This window comes from Papio anubis, chromosome 13 (assembly GCF_008728515.1).
Source record: "Papio anubis isolate 15944 chromosome 13, Panubis1.0, whole genome shotgun sequence".
Taxonomy (NCBI): Eukaryota; Metazoa; Chordata; class Mammalia; order Primates; family Cercopithecidae; genus Papio; species Papio anubis.
This window is the reverse complement of record NC_044988.1, coordinates 105638021-105650456: the sequence shown is the minus strand read 5'-3', so window position 1 is coordinate 105650456 and position 12436 is coordinate 105638021. Positions and strand designations below refer to the sequence as shown.

The 12436-nt window shown below is 65.5% G+C and overlaps 2 protein-coding genes across 4 annotated transcripts in view; one reads left to right on the top strand and one right to left on the bottom strand.

Moving 5' to 3' along the window:
- The first annotated feature begins 40 nt into the window (after positions 1-40).
- Positions 41-2104, top strand: DNLZ (DNL-type zinc finger). The gene is made up of 3 exons (XM_003911086.4): positions 41-467; positions 844-983; positions 1785-2104. Exons 1-3 carry the CDS (start codon positions 240-242, stop codon positions 1951-1953), a joined length of 537 nt encoding a protein of 178 aa, XP_003911135.1. The 5' UTR covers positions 41-239; the 3' UTR covers positions 1954-2104.
- Positions 2105-4358: 2254 nt separating this feature from the next.
- GPSM1 (G protein signaling modulator 1) overlaps positions 4359-12436 on the bottom strand; it is a 31473-nt gene continuing 23395 nt past the window's right edge. For 2 of the 3 annotated variants that reach the window (XM_003911087.4, XM_009187853.4), the window contains 3 exons: positions 8096-8252; positions 7396-7604; positions 4359-5925 (listed from right to left, as the gene is read on the bottom strand). In XM_003911087.4, the coding sequence (XP_003911136.2) occupies positions 5719-5925; positions 7396-7604; positions 8096-8252 (573 nt within the window). In that variant the 3' untranslated portion in view covers positions 4359-5718. The other variant, XM_031654714.1, reaches the window with a different exon arrangement.

The following is a 12436-nucleotide window of genomic DNA, read 5'->3' as shown; positions in this document are numbered from 1 at the left end:
CCGCTCGGACACTCGCGCGCAGCCCCGCGGCCGTCCCTCCTCGCTGCGGGGCCTCGGTGTCCTCGGGCTGCGAGCTGCACGTGGACGCAGGGCCCCATCAGGCCGCCAGGGGGCGGCAGAGCGCAGCGCGACCCCAACCCGGAGGACGGAAGCCCAGGAAGGCCGCTTCCGCCTAGTGCCCACTTCCAAGATGGCGGCGGGGCGGGGCCAGGGCGGGGCTGACAGAGCCGGCGAGCGGGATGCTGCGGGCGGCGCTGGGCGGCGCGCCGAGGCTACTGAGCCGCGTGCAGCCCCGGGGGCCCTGCCTGAGGCGGCTGTGGGGCCGCGGGGCCCGTCCAGAGGTCGCGGGGAGGCGGCGCGCCTGGGCCTGGGGCTGGCGGCGCTCAAGCTCCGAGCCGGGACCGGGGCCCGCGGCGGCTCTGGGGCGCGTGGAGGCTGCGCACTACCAGCTCGTCTACACCTGCAAGGTGGGCACGCGGCGGCACGGAATCGGGGACAGACCCGCACCTGGCGCTACACAGCCTGCGGGCAGAGGCGGCCCGCCAGGGCCTTCCTGCAGGGGGCGGGGTCAAGTCAGAGGAAGGGGTGGAGCCACAACTTGGGGCGAGGTGGGTGTAGGGCCTTCTGGGAAGGAGGGGAGGCGGACCATGAGGAGGAGTGGAGCCGTTCCTGGGGCGGGGCCTTCCCGGGAGAGGGTGCGGTTGGGGGGTGGGTGGAGCTATTCCTCGGGGGCGGGGCCTTCCCTGGAGGGTGAGGTGGGTGGAGCTACCCCTCGAGGGGCGGGTCTTCCCGGGAGGGGCGTGGCGGCGCTCACAGCCTCACCAGCTTCCCTGTCCCAGACAGGTCTGCGGGACTAGGTCCTCCAAGCGCATCTCCAAGCTGGCCTATCACCAAGGCGTGGTCATTGTGACCTGCCCCGGCTGCCAGAACCACCACATCATCGCGGACAACCTGGGTTGGTTCTCGGACCTGAATGGGAAGAGGTGAGGCCTGTACCCCAGGGCTGGGCCAGGAGTCCACCCAGGACCCTGGCCTCCCTGGGGGAACCGTGCCCTAGTGTGGAGGTCTATAGATCTCACCTGGGCAATCCAGCCACCTTATCAATACAAGATACACAGTTAAATTAGAATTTCCTATAACCCCCAGATAGCTGTTTAGTTTAAGTATGCCGGAAGTAGGGGTTGTGTTTTCATTTGCTAAATCTTGCCAGCCCTGTGGCCCTGCCTCCCTGCCTCTGCCTGCCCTCTGCCCTCACTGCCAGTCTTGTCTCTCTGGCGTAGTACTTTTTTGCCCTCTGCCGTCTCGGAGTGGCTGGCCCAGAGCAAAGTGTGGAGTGTGGGCCAGGCGGTGTGGCCTGGGCGCTGGCCGCTGGGAGAGCAGTGGAGGTGGTGTTGGGAGCCTGGTCCGGGCCTTGCCTGGCCGGGAGGTCCTGGGCAGGACAGTAACAGTGACAGCAGGTCTGAGACCAGCATGCTGGACACTTGGTGGTACCTGGCCCTTGGAGCTGGGGCTGTCCTCCCATCAGACCTGGGGCTGCAGACTCTTCCCTCTGGCGCATAGGGGGCAGGAGCAGTACTGGGTTCCTGAGGTGGCACATACTGGCAGAGACACAGGGTTGGTGAGGGCACACAGGCCAGCATCTGAAGTGCCCACGTGGCCTGATGCCACAGGAGTGCTGGGCCTGGTGCTTGCAGCTCTGGCCTGGCCATGGGGCACCCTGAGGGGACTGAAGTGCAGGGCGAGCAGGGGGCCCTGAAGAACCTTGTTGCCTCCCTGCCTCCCAGAAATATCGAAGAGATCCTGGCGGCCAGAGGCGAGCAGGTGCACCGTGTGGTGGGCGAGGGGGCCCTGGAGTTCGTTCTAGAGGCTGCAGGGACCCCCACATCCACTGCTGCCCCAGAAGCAGGTGAGGATGAGGGTCCCCCCGGCCGTGGCAGGACAGAGCCGAGCTGACCCCTGCGCTCCCCAGCACCGTGGGGCCTCTGCCTTCCAGAAGGATGTTTTGGCCCTGGGCCTCTCTGGACATGGCCTGTTTTCTATCAATAAACAGACATTACTTCCGGATGCTGGGGCCGGTGGCCCTGGTGGCATTTCTTTTTCTGGAGTTAGAATGACTGCTCTGAATCCCTGGTGCTGCTGGGTGGGACACTGGAGCCGCAGGACCTCTCGCCTCACCAGTTCCTCCTACACGGAGTCACCTTGGACTTGCCCACAGGGGCCACAGTCGCCTGGAAAGGGGGCTGGATGTGGAGTCAGAGCCCCTCCTAGTTGTCACTCTGTGACTTTGAGCAGGTCACCACCCCTGTGAGCCTCAGCCTTCCTCTGCAAGCCCCTTGCCATCCCCCTGGCCAGCTCTGGCGGCCTCCGTTCCGTGAGCCAGTGCAGACCTGAGCCCTGGCCCTCGGCCGCTGGCTGTCGGTGACACTGAGCAAACTGGGCTGCTTGCTGGCCCAGGCAGGACGAGCAGCTATGGTGTGGCCACGTGTCGGGAGCTCCAGGCCCCTCCCGGGGGAGCCATCTGGGCCTCCTCCCCTCGGTGGACAGCGCTCTGGATGCCCCAGGGCCCTCCGAGGCACATGGGGTTTGGCTCCCAGCCTTGTTTGTGCACAGGATGTTCCTGTGTTGATGAAAGCGAGCACACACAGGAGCCTGTTTGTTTGCAGAAGCGTTCTGGGCAGTGCGACCTTCAGCATTAATCACCCACCACACTCTGGCAGGAAAGAGAATGGGGCGAGGTGGGAGGTGGAGGCAGAACTGAGCACGACAGGGACCCAGTGCAGCACCTCCCAGCAGGACCCGACCGGGACTGCCAGCTCACATCTGGCCCGTGGGAGGCCGGGACCTGGTGGCATTGTTCCCAGCGCGCTTGTGGCGTGGGCTTTGACTCGATTACCTGTCCTCTCAGCCAACAACCCTCTATTATTTCCACCCAGAACCTTCTGTGCCATTTGTGGAAACTGTCCTCCTCTCGCTGAGCCACCCGCACCCAGGCCTGCTTCTCCATGGAGGCACTGACTGGGGGTCTCTTGGGGGCCTGGAAGTGCAGAGGCCGGTGGGCTGGGCTTGGCTTGGGTGCCTCACTGCCTCCAGAGGGCCTGGACCAGCATGTGGGGAGGTCCAGGGAGCCGTCGGACCTGGAAGTGCAGGATTCGAGCGAGGAGAGCCGCTCGGGCCAATCCCTCCTCTTACAGCTGGGGAGATGGAGGCCAGTAGTTGGGATGTGGACGTTACCGTGTCTTTTTTCTCTGGTGCCAGCACCTCTGGGCCCAGGTTGGCCCTGGAGGGACACCCTTCCCAAGGCTGGCACGTTCCTAGAGTAGAGAAGACCTATGGCCACCCCCGGCTTGCCCGACACATCCCACCAGCTTCTGCCTGAGGTCCCCCTGGACCCTGTCTTCCTCCGCCCTTCCCTCCCCCCAGCCCCACTGCCACAGCCAGGTTTCTGCAAGGGGCTTTGCCATCCTGATCTCCCAGCACTCTGCCCCCCCTGCCTCCAGGACATCCCTGCCTCCTGGGGACGGCTGCTGGCCTGGGCATCCCTCACCACCATGTGCCTCTCCAAGAGGACTCCTCAGCCGCACCTTAGGAGGCTGTCCCATGCGTCAGCCAGTGGCGTGGTGGGCACTGCCGCACCTCCCTGGCTGTGATCCGTCCCAGGCCCTGCACGGTTACTTGGACCCTGTGTGCATGTACTGCCACCCGCAAGCTGGCCGGGACCCCAGACCTGGAGTACACATTGATTCTGGTTCCCAAGGCCCCTTCTGGGGTGGAGGAGGCAACGGAGTCAACCAGCACAGAGGCTGTGGCTGCCAATGTGGCCAGATGGGCTGTGGTGAGGGGTAGCCGGACTGCCCAGCGCAGCTGTGTGTCCCCCGACAGGGGCCCTGTGGGGGTGCTGCCCACCACAAGCAGCGTCCAGACAAGCCCCAAAACTGCCGATCTGCCCCCAGCTCCTGTACTGGTGGCTCAGTGTCCAGACCCTGAGCCCAGCCGGATCAGACTCCAGGAAAGGACCTCCCCCCCACTGGCTGCAGGGTGAATGGCAGCAGGCTGGGTCCTCAAGGGGCCGTGGGGCTGACCTGGGGGTTGCTGCTTCGGGGGCTGGCCTCGGCCACTCGAGTGTCAGCTCAGAGCATGCTCTGTTTCCCTAGGGGCTGGCAGCGTGAGGAGGTAGCGGTGCAGGAGTCAGTGGTGACAGCAGGCAGCCACTTCACCCCTCTGTGCCCCGGCGTTAAATGCAGTGGGAACTCCATTTTTCTGAGGTCTCAGAGGGCCCAGACCGTGGGTATCTGTGGACACTCTGCACAGTGCAGCCTCTTACCTGGGTCACCCCCGGGACTAAGGCCATACGGACCACACTCACTTGGCCGACTTTATTTTTCAGGAAAAAACAGAAAAACAAATGTACCTCTTGGGTTGGAAAGGACCCACTGACAACATGGCACACACATGTGAGCAATAAATACGCACATACATTCAAGTATGCAGGGGGGGCGCTACGTCCTGGAGACCCTGTGTCCGGGCACCTGTCCCTGCCCTGGGGTGCGGCCCTGCGCCTCCAGAGGCAGCTCACCTCGCCGGGCCCAGGACTGCCTCTCCATCCCAGCCTGAGAGCGGGCTCCCTCCTAGATGCACCCTCCTAGATGCAACTGCCAGCCCTGGGGGCTGTGGGGCCATGGTGGGGCCCCCGGGAGATGCCACGGCTGGGTCTGGACAGGAGCAGGCAACCTCAGGCCCATCTCAGGCTCCAACAGGTCCTGCCAGTCTCAGGATCCTGAACTCAGTGCCCTGTGAGCCCCCTCCCCATGGGGAGACAGCAGTGATGTCATCTCCCCCAGCTGGTGGGAGGAGGGGGGTTCTCATATTGGGGGTTCTGCAGGGTTGAGCTGAGTGAAGCCTCCCCAGCTTCCACTGACCCCCCACCTCGGGTGAGGGTCACAGAGCCTGGTGCTGTCTCCCGCCCTGACTGAGCACTGTGCCCGCTGCCAGCAAGCGTCCCCAGGACCAGGCCCTGCCCTTTTTCCTGGCTTGGGGGTTTGGAGTGTAAAAGTTCATGCCCAGCCATTCCCTCTGCTTTACAGACAGGCCCAGCTCCCATCAAGGCCCCTGCAGCGGGGAGGCACCTCAGAGCTGCCCCTGCGGCCTGGTCTGCCATGCCTGGTCTGGGGGGCCTTCTGTGGTTGCAGACCTCCTCCGGCCCGGGCAGGAGTGGGGAGATAGGCTTGGAGGGAGCCCTGCCCCGGGACGAAGCTGGAGGGGACGAAGCCTGCTGCGTGGCCGTCCCAAGACCAGCTCTGGGGCGAAAGAACGTGGCCCTGTCCTTGGTGGCCCGGAGAAGAGGCTCAGAGACACCTCTGGGGAGAGTGGGGCAGACAGCAGGTTTCACATTTGGCAGGGCAGGACAGAACGAGAAGGGCTTGGGGGAGAGGGTGCGGGAGTCTGACAGCACCGGGTCGGGGCCGACATGCCGAAGACCCCATCCGGCCTGCGGCGGGGCAGGAGGGAGGAAGTCCAGGGCCATGGGGGGCCAGCCCGGGATGAAGAACGCCCTCCCGCCGCGGGCAGCTCAGCCTGAGCCTGCTGCTCTGGGTCAGGGAGGCCGTGGGGCTGCATGCCCAGTGCCTGTCCTCAGCAATGGCCTCGGGAGGACGTGGCTGTGACAGTGAGCCCAGCGTCTAGGAGCGGGGGCAGGGCGGGCCTGGCGGTGGGCACAGGGCCTTAGCTCGAACCAGGCTGGCACTGCTGCTGGGGCTCGGGCGGGCTGCCTGTTCCCTGCTCCGGGCCCCCGGCGAGGTCCACCCGCTGCTCGTCCATGCGCTTGGCCTGTACCCTCTGGATGAGGCTGAAGAAGTCCTCGTCCGGCATGGTAGGGCCCCGGGGCAGCACGTCGGGCGGCGGGCAGCGCTGGTCATCGATCCTGGAGGACTGAGTGGACACAGTGCGGTTGGCGGCCTCGCCCTCCCCAGGTCCAGTGGTCCGGGTGCTGGTCAACAGGGGCGGTTCCGGAGGGCCGGCGTGCACTGCTCATGGGCTTCCCCATGTCTACCCAAGGAATTGGTTCTGGGGCCTCCCTCGCTCTGGGGGCTTGTGCTGGGAACCCGGGCCCTGCTCACAGTCTTCTGGTGGCCCCGCCCCCACCCCCCAGGAGCCCACGGCAGGCCCATCCAGGAAAAGCAGGTCCAACGATTCCCACTGGGCATGGGTGCGCCAGGGCCAGGAGACAGTGGCTAGGTTGGCGTTGGATGCCTGCTCCCCAGATCTGCTGATCCCCAGGGACGGGCATGCGTGGCCGTCCCTCTGCCAGGTCCTGGAAACCGGCACAGCCTGGGGCTGACGCTGGCAGGCCTGAGGTCTCAGCTTGCAGAGCCCGAACTGTGGCGCTCCCCAGGGCTCCCCCTTGGGTCAGGTGGCCAACCCCGTGGGCCTCGCCTGCTCCAGCGTGCAGGCCAGGGGGCCAAGGGGGCATCTGGGCTTCTCTGAAGGGCCTGGAGCAGGAGGGACGGGAGCTGGCACAGGCATGCATGTGGACGGGGGACTCTGGGCCTCTTGGGTGGGGCTGGTTTGGAGGCGGCTGGTCGGATGCCTGGCCCCAGGCCGCGGTTTCTTCTCCGCTGTAGGGAGGACGGCAGACCTGGAAACTCGCTGGCTTGGTGCATGGTGGGCCAAGTAGCCTCCACCGCCAGCTTGTTTCCAAGTCTAGGGACCCTGAACCCCTTCCCAGCAGTGGCTGCACCCCACAGGGATGGTGAGACCCCCAGAGTTTGAGGTCCCAGTTGGGACAACTGTTGGCTCAACAGTCCCCGCTCCGGCCACCCTACCTGGCTCACCCCCACATAGGTGAGGAGGGCATTCCCGGTGTGGCTGCCAGGCTGGAGCCCCAGCCTTGGCTCTGCCCTCTGGGGCTGGACCCTCCGCCCCTGCCATCCACTGTGTGGTCCCTGGATGGTCCCTGTTTTTGTCCCGCCAGCCGGCTGGCAGCCCTGGATCCCCCTGCCCTCCCCACTCTAGGGATGCTATCTGGCCCGTGTTTTCCCTGCCAGGTGTGGAGGGCTAGTGGGGAATCCCTGAGGCCATGAGCTCCAGGACCTATGACCCCCTAGCCCCCACCCTGAGTTTCTGCACAGCAGGGGGGTGGCACAGCCTGGGGGTGTCCTGGGGTTGCCTTCTGTGGGGGTCTCTGGTATCCCCAGCAGCCTGGGGTTCCCAGAAGTGGCGCTTCAGGCTCAGACACCCCTTGTCATCTGGTGACACTGGCTGAGTCCCCCAGGAGTCCCTCAAACATGACCTGAGATGGAGGAACCAGCACCCACCTCACCCCCGAGGACACACAAGTTCCCACCACACAAGTGGATGGCAAAGGGGCCATGAGCCATGCCTGCCCGGGCCGCAGCCCACCTGGTACTTGATGAGCATGTTGAAGAAGTCGTCTCCTGGCTCCTGGGGCTCGCCATGGCCTCGGAGGTGCCCTGCGTTGCTGTGGGTGATCCGAAGCCCCGGCAGGCTGCCCACGCTGGCCCGCTGGTCGTCCAGCCGGCGGCTCTGGGAGCTGGCGATGAGGTCGAAGAATTCCTCGGTCTGGGGCGAGGCCGTCATGGAGGGCTGGGCTGCGGAGGTGCAGAGGGCGAGGCCTGGGACCCAGTGCGGGGTCAGGCCCGAGGCTCAGGCTGCGGCCACAGTGAGCTCTGACCTCTGAGCCCAGCTCAGCCCACTGTGCTCCTGAGGCCATGGCTCCCGGGGGAGTCTCCACTGACCAGCCTAGGCAGCTCTCGGCTGCTCCCTCTGCTGTGGCTCCCACGCCCACCTCTGGGGCTTCCAGGGGGTGACAGGAGGACAACGCCGGTCTCCCACGCCCTGCCCACCCCCCTCCCCGAGACCGCCCGTGCGGCCTGAGTATGTTCCGGAGGGCAGACTGATGACACGCTTCCCGGGATGCTGCTCTGTGGGGGCTGTGGAGGGCGCCCTTAGTGACAGGGTGCTCTGCAGCTGGTCTGCTGGTCTGTCCCCCGAAAGCTCCTCACTGGAAGCAGGACAGGAGCCCTGGTCCTGGCCCCTGCAGACAAGCCCAGGGGAGGGCCCGGCTGAGGGAGGCACTCACCGATCCTATCCTCCAGCGTGGGGGCGGCCGTGGCCTCAGCAGCCCCAGCCTGGCCGTCATCCAGGGGACAGCGCTGGTCGTCCATGCGGCTGCTCTGGAACTTGGTCAGCAGGTCAAAGAAGCACTCCTCGTCTGAAGACGGGGCCCTTGGGATGCTCTGGGGAGGCAGTGGGGTCGCTGCAGCCAAAGCTAGCCCCGCAGACCCCTGCACGAGACCGGGGGCTGCTTGCCCGGGCCACACACACTTCTGAGACCCTGGCCAAGGCTGGGACCCTCACCTGCCCCCTGTCAGCTACCCCTCCCCCAGGACGTGCCACCCACCCTCGGTACCCGGCTACCTCCCCCGGGACGTGCCACCCACCCTCGGTACCCGGCTACCCCTCCCCGGGACGTGCCACCCACCCTCAGCATCCGGCTACCCCTCCCCCAGGATGTGCCACCCCCCCTCAGCATCCGGCTACCCCTCCCCCAGGATGTGCCACCCCCCCTCGGCACCCAGCTACCCCTCCCCCAGGACGTGCCACCCACCCTTGCCACCCGCCGACTCCCCCCGACTTCTCTCCTCCCATTGCTACCACCCCGGTCCAGCCCTCTGTCCGTCACCTGCCCTGGGCCAGCCTCGCCAGCCTTGGCCTGGAACGCTCCCCAGACATCCCGGGAAGCCTCCCGTGCCTCCTGTCCCTATGCCCACCACACCCTGTGTCAGCCCTGCCACGAGCTCCCTGCGTCCATGCCCCACACAGCCCTCACCGGTGTCTGCTGTGTGAATGAACTCGAAGGAATGAACCCCGCCCTGGGCCTCAGTCCACACACCCAAACAAGGGAGGCTGGAGAGCATGGTCTCCTGTGGCGCCCCCGAGGGGGCCCTGCTGAAGCTGGTCTACCCCGTGACCCAGCTTCACAGGCCCTGGTCTGCCCCAGGGCTGATGGGTGGCTGTGATGGTTCCAAGCCCCGTCCACCTCCCGAATGGCGCTGGCACACCTTGCCTGGCCCCAGCCTGTCCATCTTACGGCTGGTGGCCTCTTCCAGGCCTGCACAGTGCTGGGCTCACAGCTGAACAAATTAACGCCAACGTTGGCGGACATGGCACCTCCTGGGTACCCGACGCTGCCTAGAATTCCCAATACCTGACTCCCACAGCCCAGGAGACAGGCAGCTGACAGACAACTGAATTCCCGACCCCTGATCCCCACAGCCCAGGACCGGGGCTCCCGTCCTGCTTCCGGTTGTCTGCTGGAACCAGCCCAGGGCACAGGAGAGTGAGGCCCAGAGACATACGTGACCTGCCCAAGGTCACACTGGGGCAAAAAAGAGCTGGGATTCGGAACCCTGAGTTGAGCCGAGGTTCCCTGGCTCTGGCCCCTGAAGTCAGTCCCCAGCTGTCATGGAAGCCTCAAGTGCCTCCTGTCCCTGAGGCAGACCTGGGGAGAGGGAGTTCTAGCACCTCCCTCTCCCTGCAGGGCTCTGTCCTCCTGCGGCCTGGCTCCGGTCTGTGGCGACACCCCTACTCCCTCTGATTTCCCAGGCAGGAGGGAGGGGAGAACTGGCCCAGGAGCAGGGAGGGCCACATCCACTTGGGCCAGGGCGCTGGGAGTTGCAGGTCCAGGCAGAGGGTGGCACTGGGGTTGCCAGCATCTCTGAGTGCCAGTGGGGGTGCCACACAGGCCTCTCTGGGAGGATGTGGCCTCCTGGTCCAAAAGGGACTGGCTCCCAGGCTGTGATGGGCTTGGGCACAGCTGTGGGGGGGCCTCTGTGGGAGGCCAAGCTGGGCTCCCCCAGGTGACCCAGGGCCCAGGTGAACTGAGCAAGGCCCCTCCTGGGAAAGGCAGGACCCCTCAGGGGCCATGTCCCAGGCACCATGGCGAAGCCCCTGCCCCATGTCGGGCAGCCCTCCCCTTCCCTGAGGCCGGGGCCACCTATTGCGGGGCTAATGCATCCCTCACATGGCGGGCAGGGGCCTAAGACCACAGGTGCAAAACCGAGGCTTAGTGCCTGGTACAGGGAGAGGCTCTGGATAGTCTGGGGCCCCTTGAGCCCTTCAGGAGCAAGACCCTTGACCCCAAGGCCACCTGCCCCTGCATTTACGTCCCAGTAGAACATATCCAGTGGGACTCGGGGTCCCGCCTCCCTGCTCTAACCCCTCCCTTGCCCCAACCCCTGGCTCCCTCCTTCCTGGAGGTCTCAGAGTTCTTCCTTAAGTCTGACTGTAGTCTCTCCTGCTTTAGCACAAGCCCAGTTTCTCCTGAGGAGGACCAAGACCACCCCACCCGGCTTCACGGAGGTCCATGTGCTCCCTCAGCCTCCACCTGTTAGGACCCCAGGGACCCCAGACTCACGCGGCTCACAGGCTCTCTCCACAGCGGCGGGGAGCCCCACGCTGGGTGCTTGGCCACACGGAGCGCAGGCAGGACACAAGGTGCTCAGGGCCACCACCACCCTGCCCAAAGTGCCAAGTGCTGCCTCAAGGCTGGGATGCCTGAGGCTTAAACAGGACCCTGGGCAAGGGCTCAGCCCTCCCAGCACCCGCCCCTGCTCACTTGAGCGCATGCACACATGGGCTCACACACACGCACAAACTCACACACACGCACACGGGCTCACACACACGCAGGAGCTCACACACACACAAACACGCACAAACACACACCACACGGGCTCACACACACGCACAAGCTCACACACACACACAAACTCACACACACGCAGGAGCTCACACATACCACGCGGGCTCACACACACGCACGAGCTCACACACACGCACAAGCTCACATCCACCACGCGGGCTCGCACACACACCCAGGCGTGCTCCATAAACCCTCCCCCAGCGAGTGCAGCAGTGAACCTCCCGCCTCCCCGCCCCATGCCTGTGGGCGGGCACATTGCAGGGCTGTGTGGGAGGACAGCCTGCTGAAGAGCCGTTTCCCTGCTGACACCCGGGCCCCTGGGCCTCCCTCCAGAGCTGGGCCAGGTGGGGAAAACCACCTCGTTATTCAGCCTGACTATGGAGGCAGGCACAGAGAAGCTGGGCGGGTTGCTGTCCTCCTCATCTGGATTCCTCTGTCCGGGACGGCCCTTCCTGCCCCACAGCCCTCGGTGGCTCCCCAGTGCCCTGGCTCAAGGACCTCCCGGCCAGCTCAGCTCCAGCCTCTGGTTGCTACCCCTGTCTCATTCCTGGTTGGACCCACACTGTCCCCAGCCTCTGAGGCCAACCCTGCCCTGCCCCCTACCCTCCACCCCAGGATGAGTTCTCTGGACCCCCAGACCACACCCAGCCGCACTGCCTCACACCCCAAAGGCCCCTGCACTGTCTGGGCACAGGGTGGGCAGGGGCAGAGGCTGGCTGGTCAGCAACAGCAACGGCGCAGTGTCCGTATCAGCTGCACTTTGCAGATGAGGACCCCAACTCAGAGGTGAAAGCCCTCCCCTGAGGACCCCAGCAGAGGCGGAAGGGGGCCCACCCAGCCACTGACAGCCCAGGGATATGTCCCCCACCCACTGTTGCTGCAGTCCCCATGCAGGCTGCCACCAGGGTGCAGACGGTCCTTACTCGGGGCGGTACCCGAGGTCCTGACCTCAGGAAGGCCAGTGGGGTTCAGGTCAGCAGAAAAGCCAAGAGGCCCTGCCACGTCCTCACAGGCCCTGTGAACCCCATTTGTCTGGTGCCAGGATCTTGGCTGTCCCGGGCGTCCTGCCCTGTGGTGGCTGCAGGGGCCAGGGGAGCAGGGCCAGGCAGCTGGACATTTGGAACTGTGTCCCCTGGCCCTGCCAGCCCAGACCCAGGGCAGTTTGTTGGGGGGACATGAAGCCCGGAAGCTCTCAGAGGCTGTGCTTTCTAGAAAGCCATCTGTCTCTGAGGCCGGCTGACGCTGGCCTGCCCCACACACGCTGCCAGCCTCCCGCTCCTTCCTTGGTGGCCCAGATGTGGTGGGGCAGAGCCAGCTGTGGACAGAGCAGGTGTCTGGGTCCCAGTCCTGCTCCTCCCTCCAGGCCCAGGGAGGCTAGGGGATCACCAGGACCCCCAGGAAGGCCTGACCAGGTGCTCCCTGGGTACCCTTCCCTCCGCACCTCTCCCGTCAGTGGACTGATGGAACCAGCCCAGATGGTTGGGCAGTGCTGAGGCTGAATGAGGGGAGGGGAGGCTGCACCCTGCTGGTGGGCAGGATGGGCTCGGGCAGCCTCGGGGGGCTGCGAATCCCACCCTGGAACCCATACCCCTCTGCAGGTTGGTGCCCATGGAGGAAGTTTCAGACTATTTCTAGTGGTTTGGACCCAGCCGTTCTGCACGGGGGAGCTCCAGACTGACCTCTGAACCTGGACTCGGCCCATCTGTGCCCCTGAAC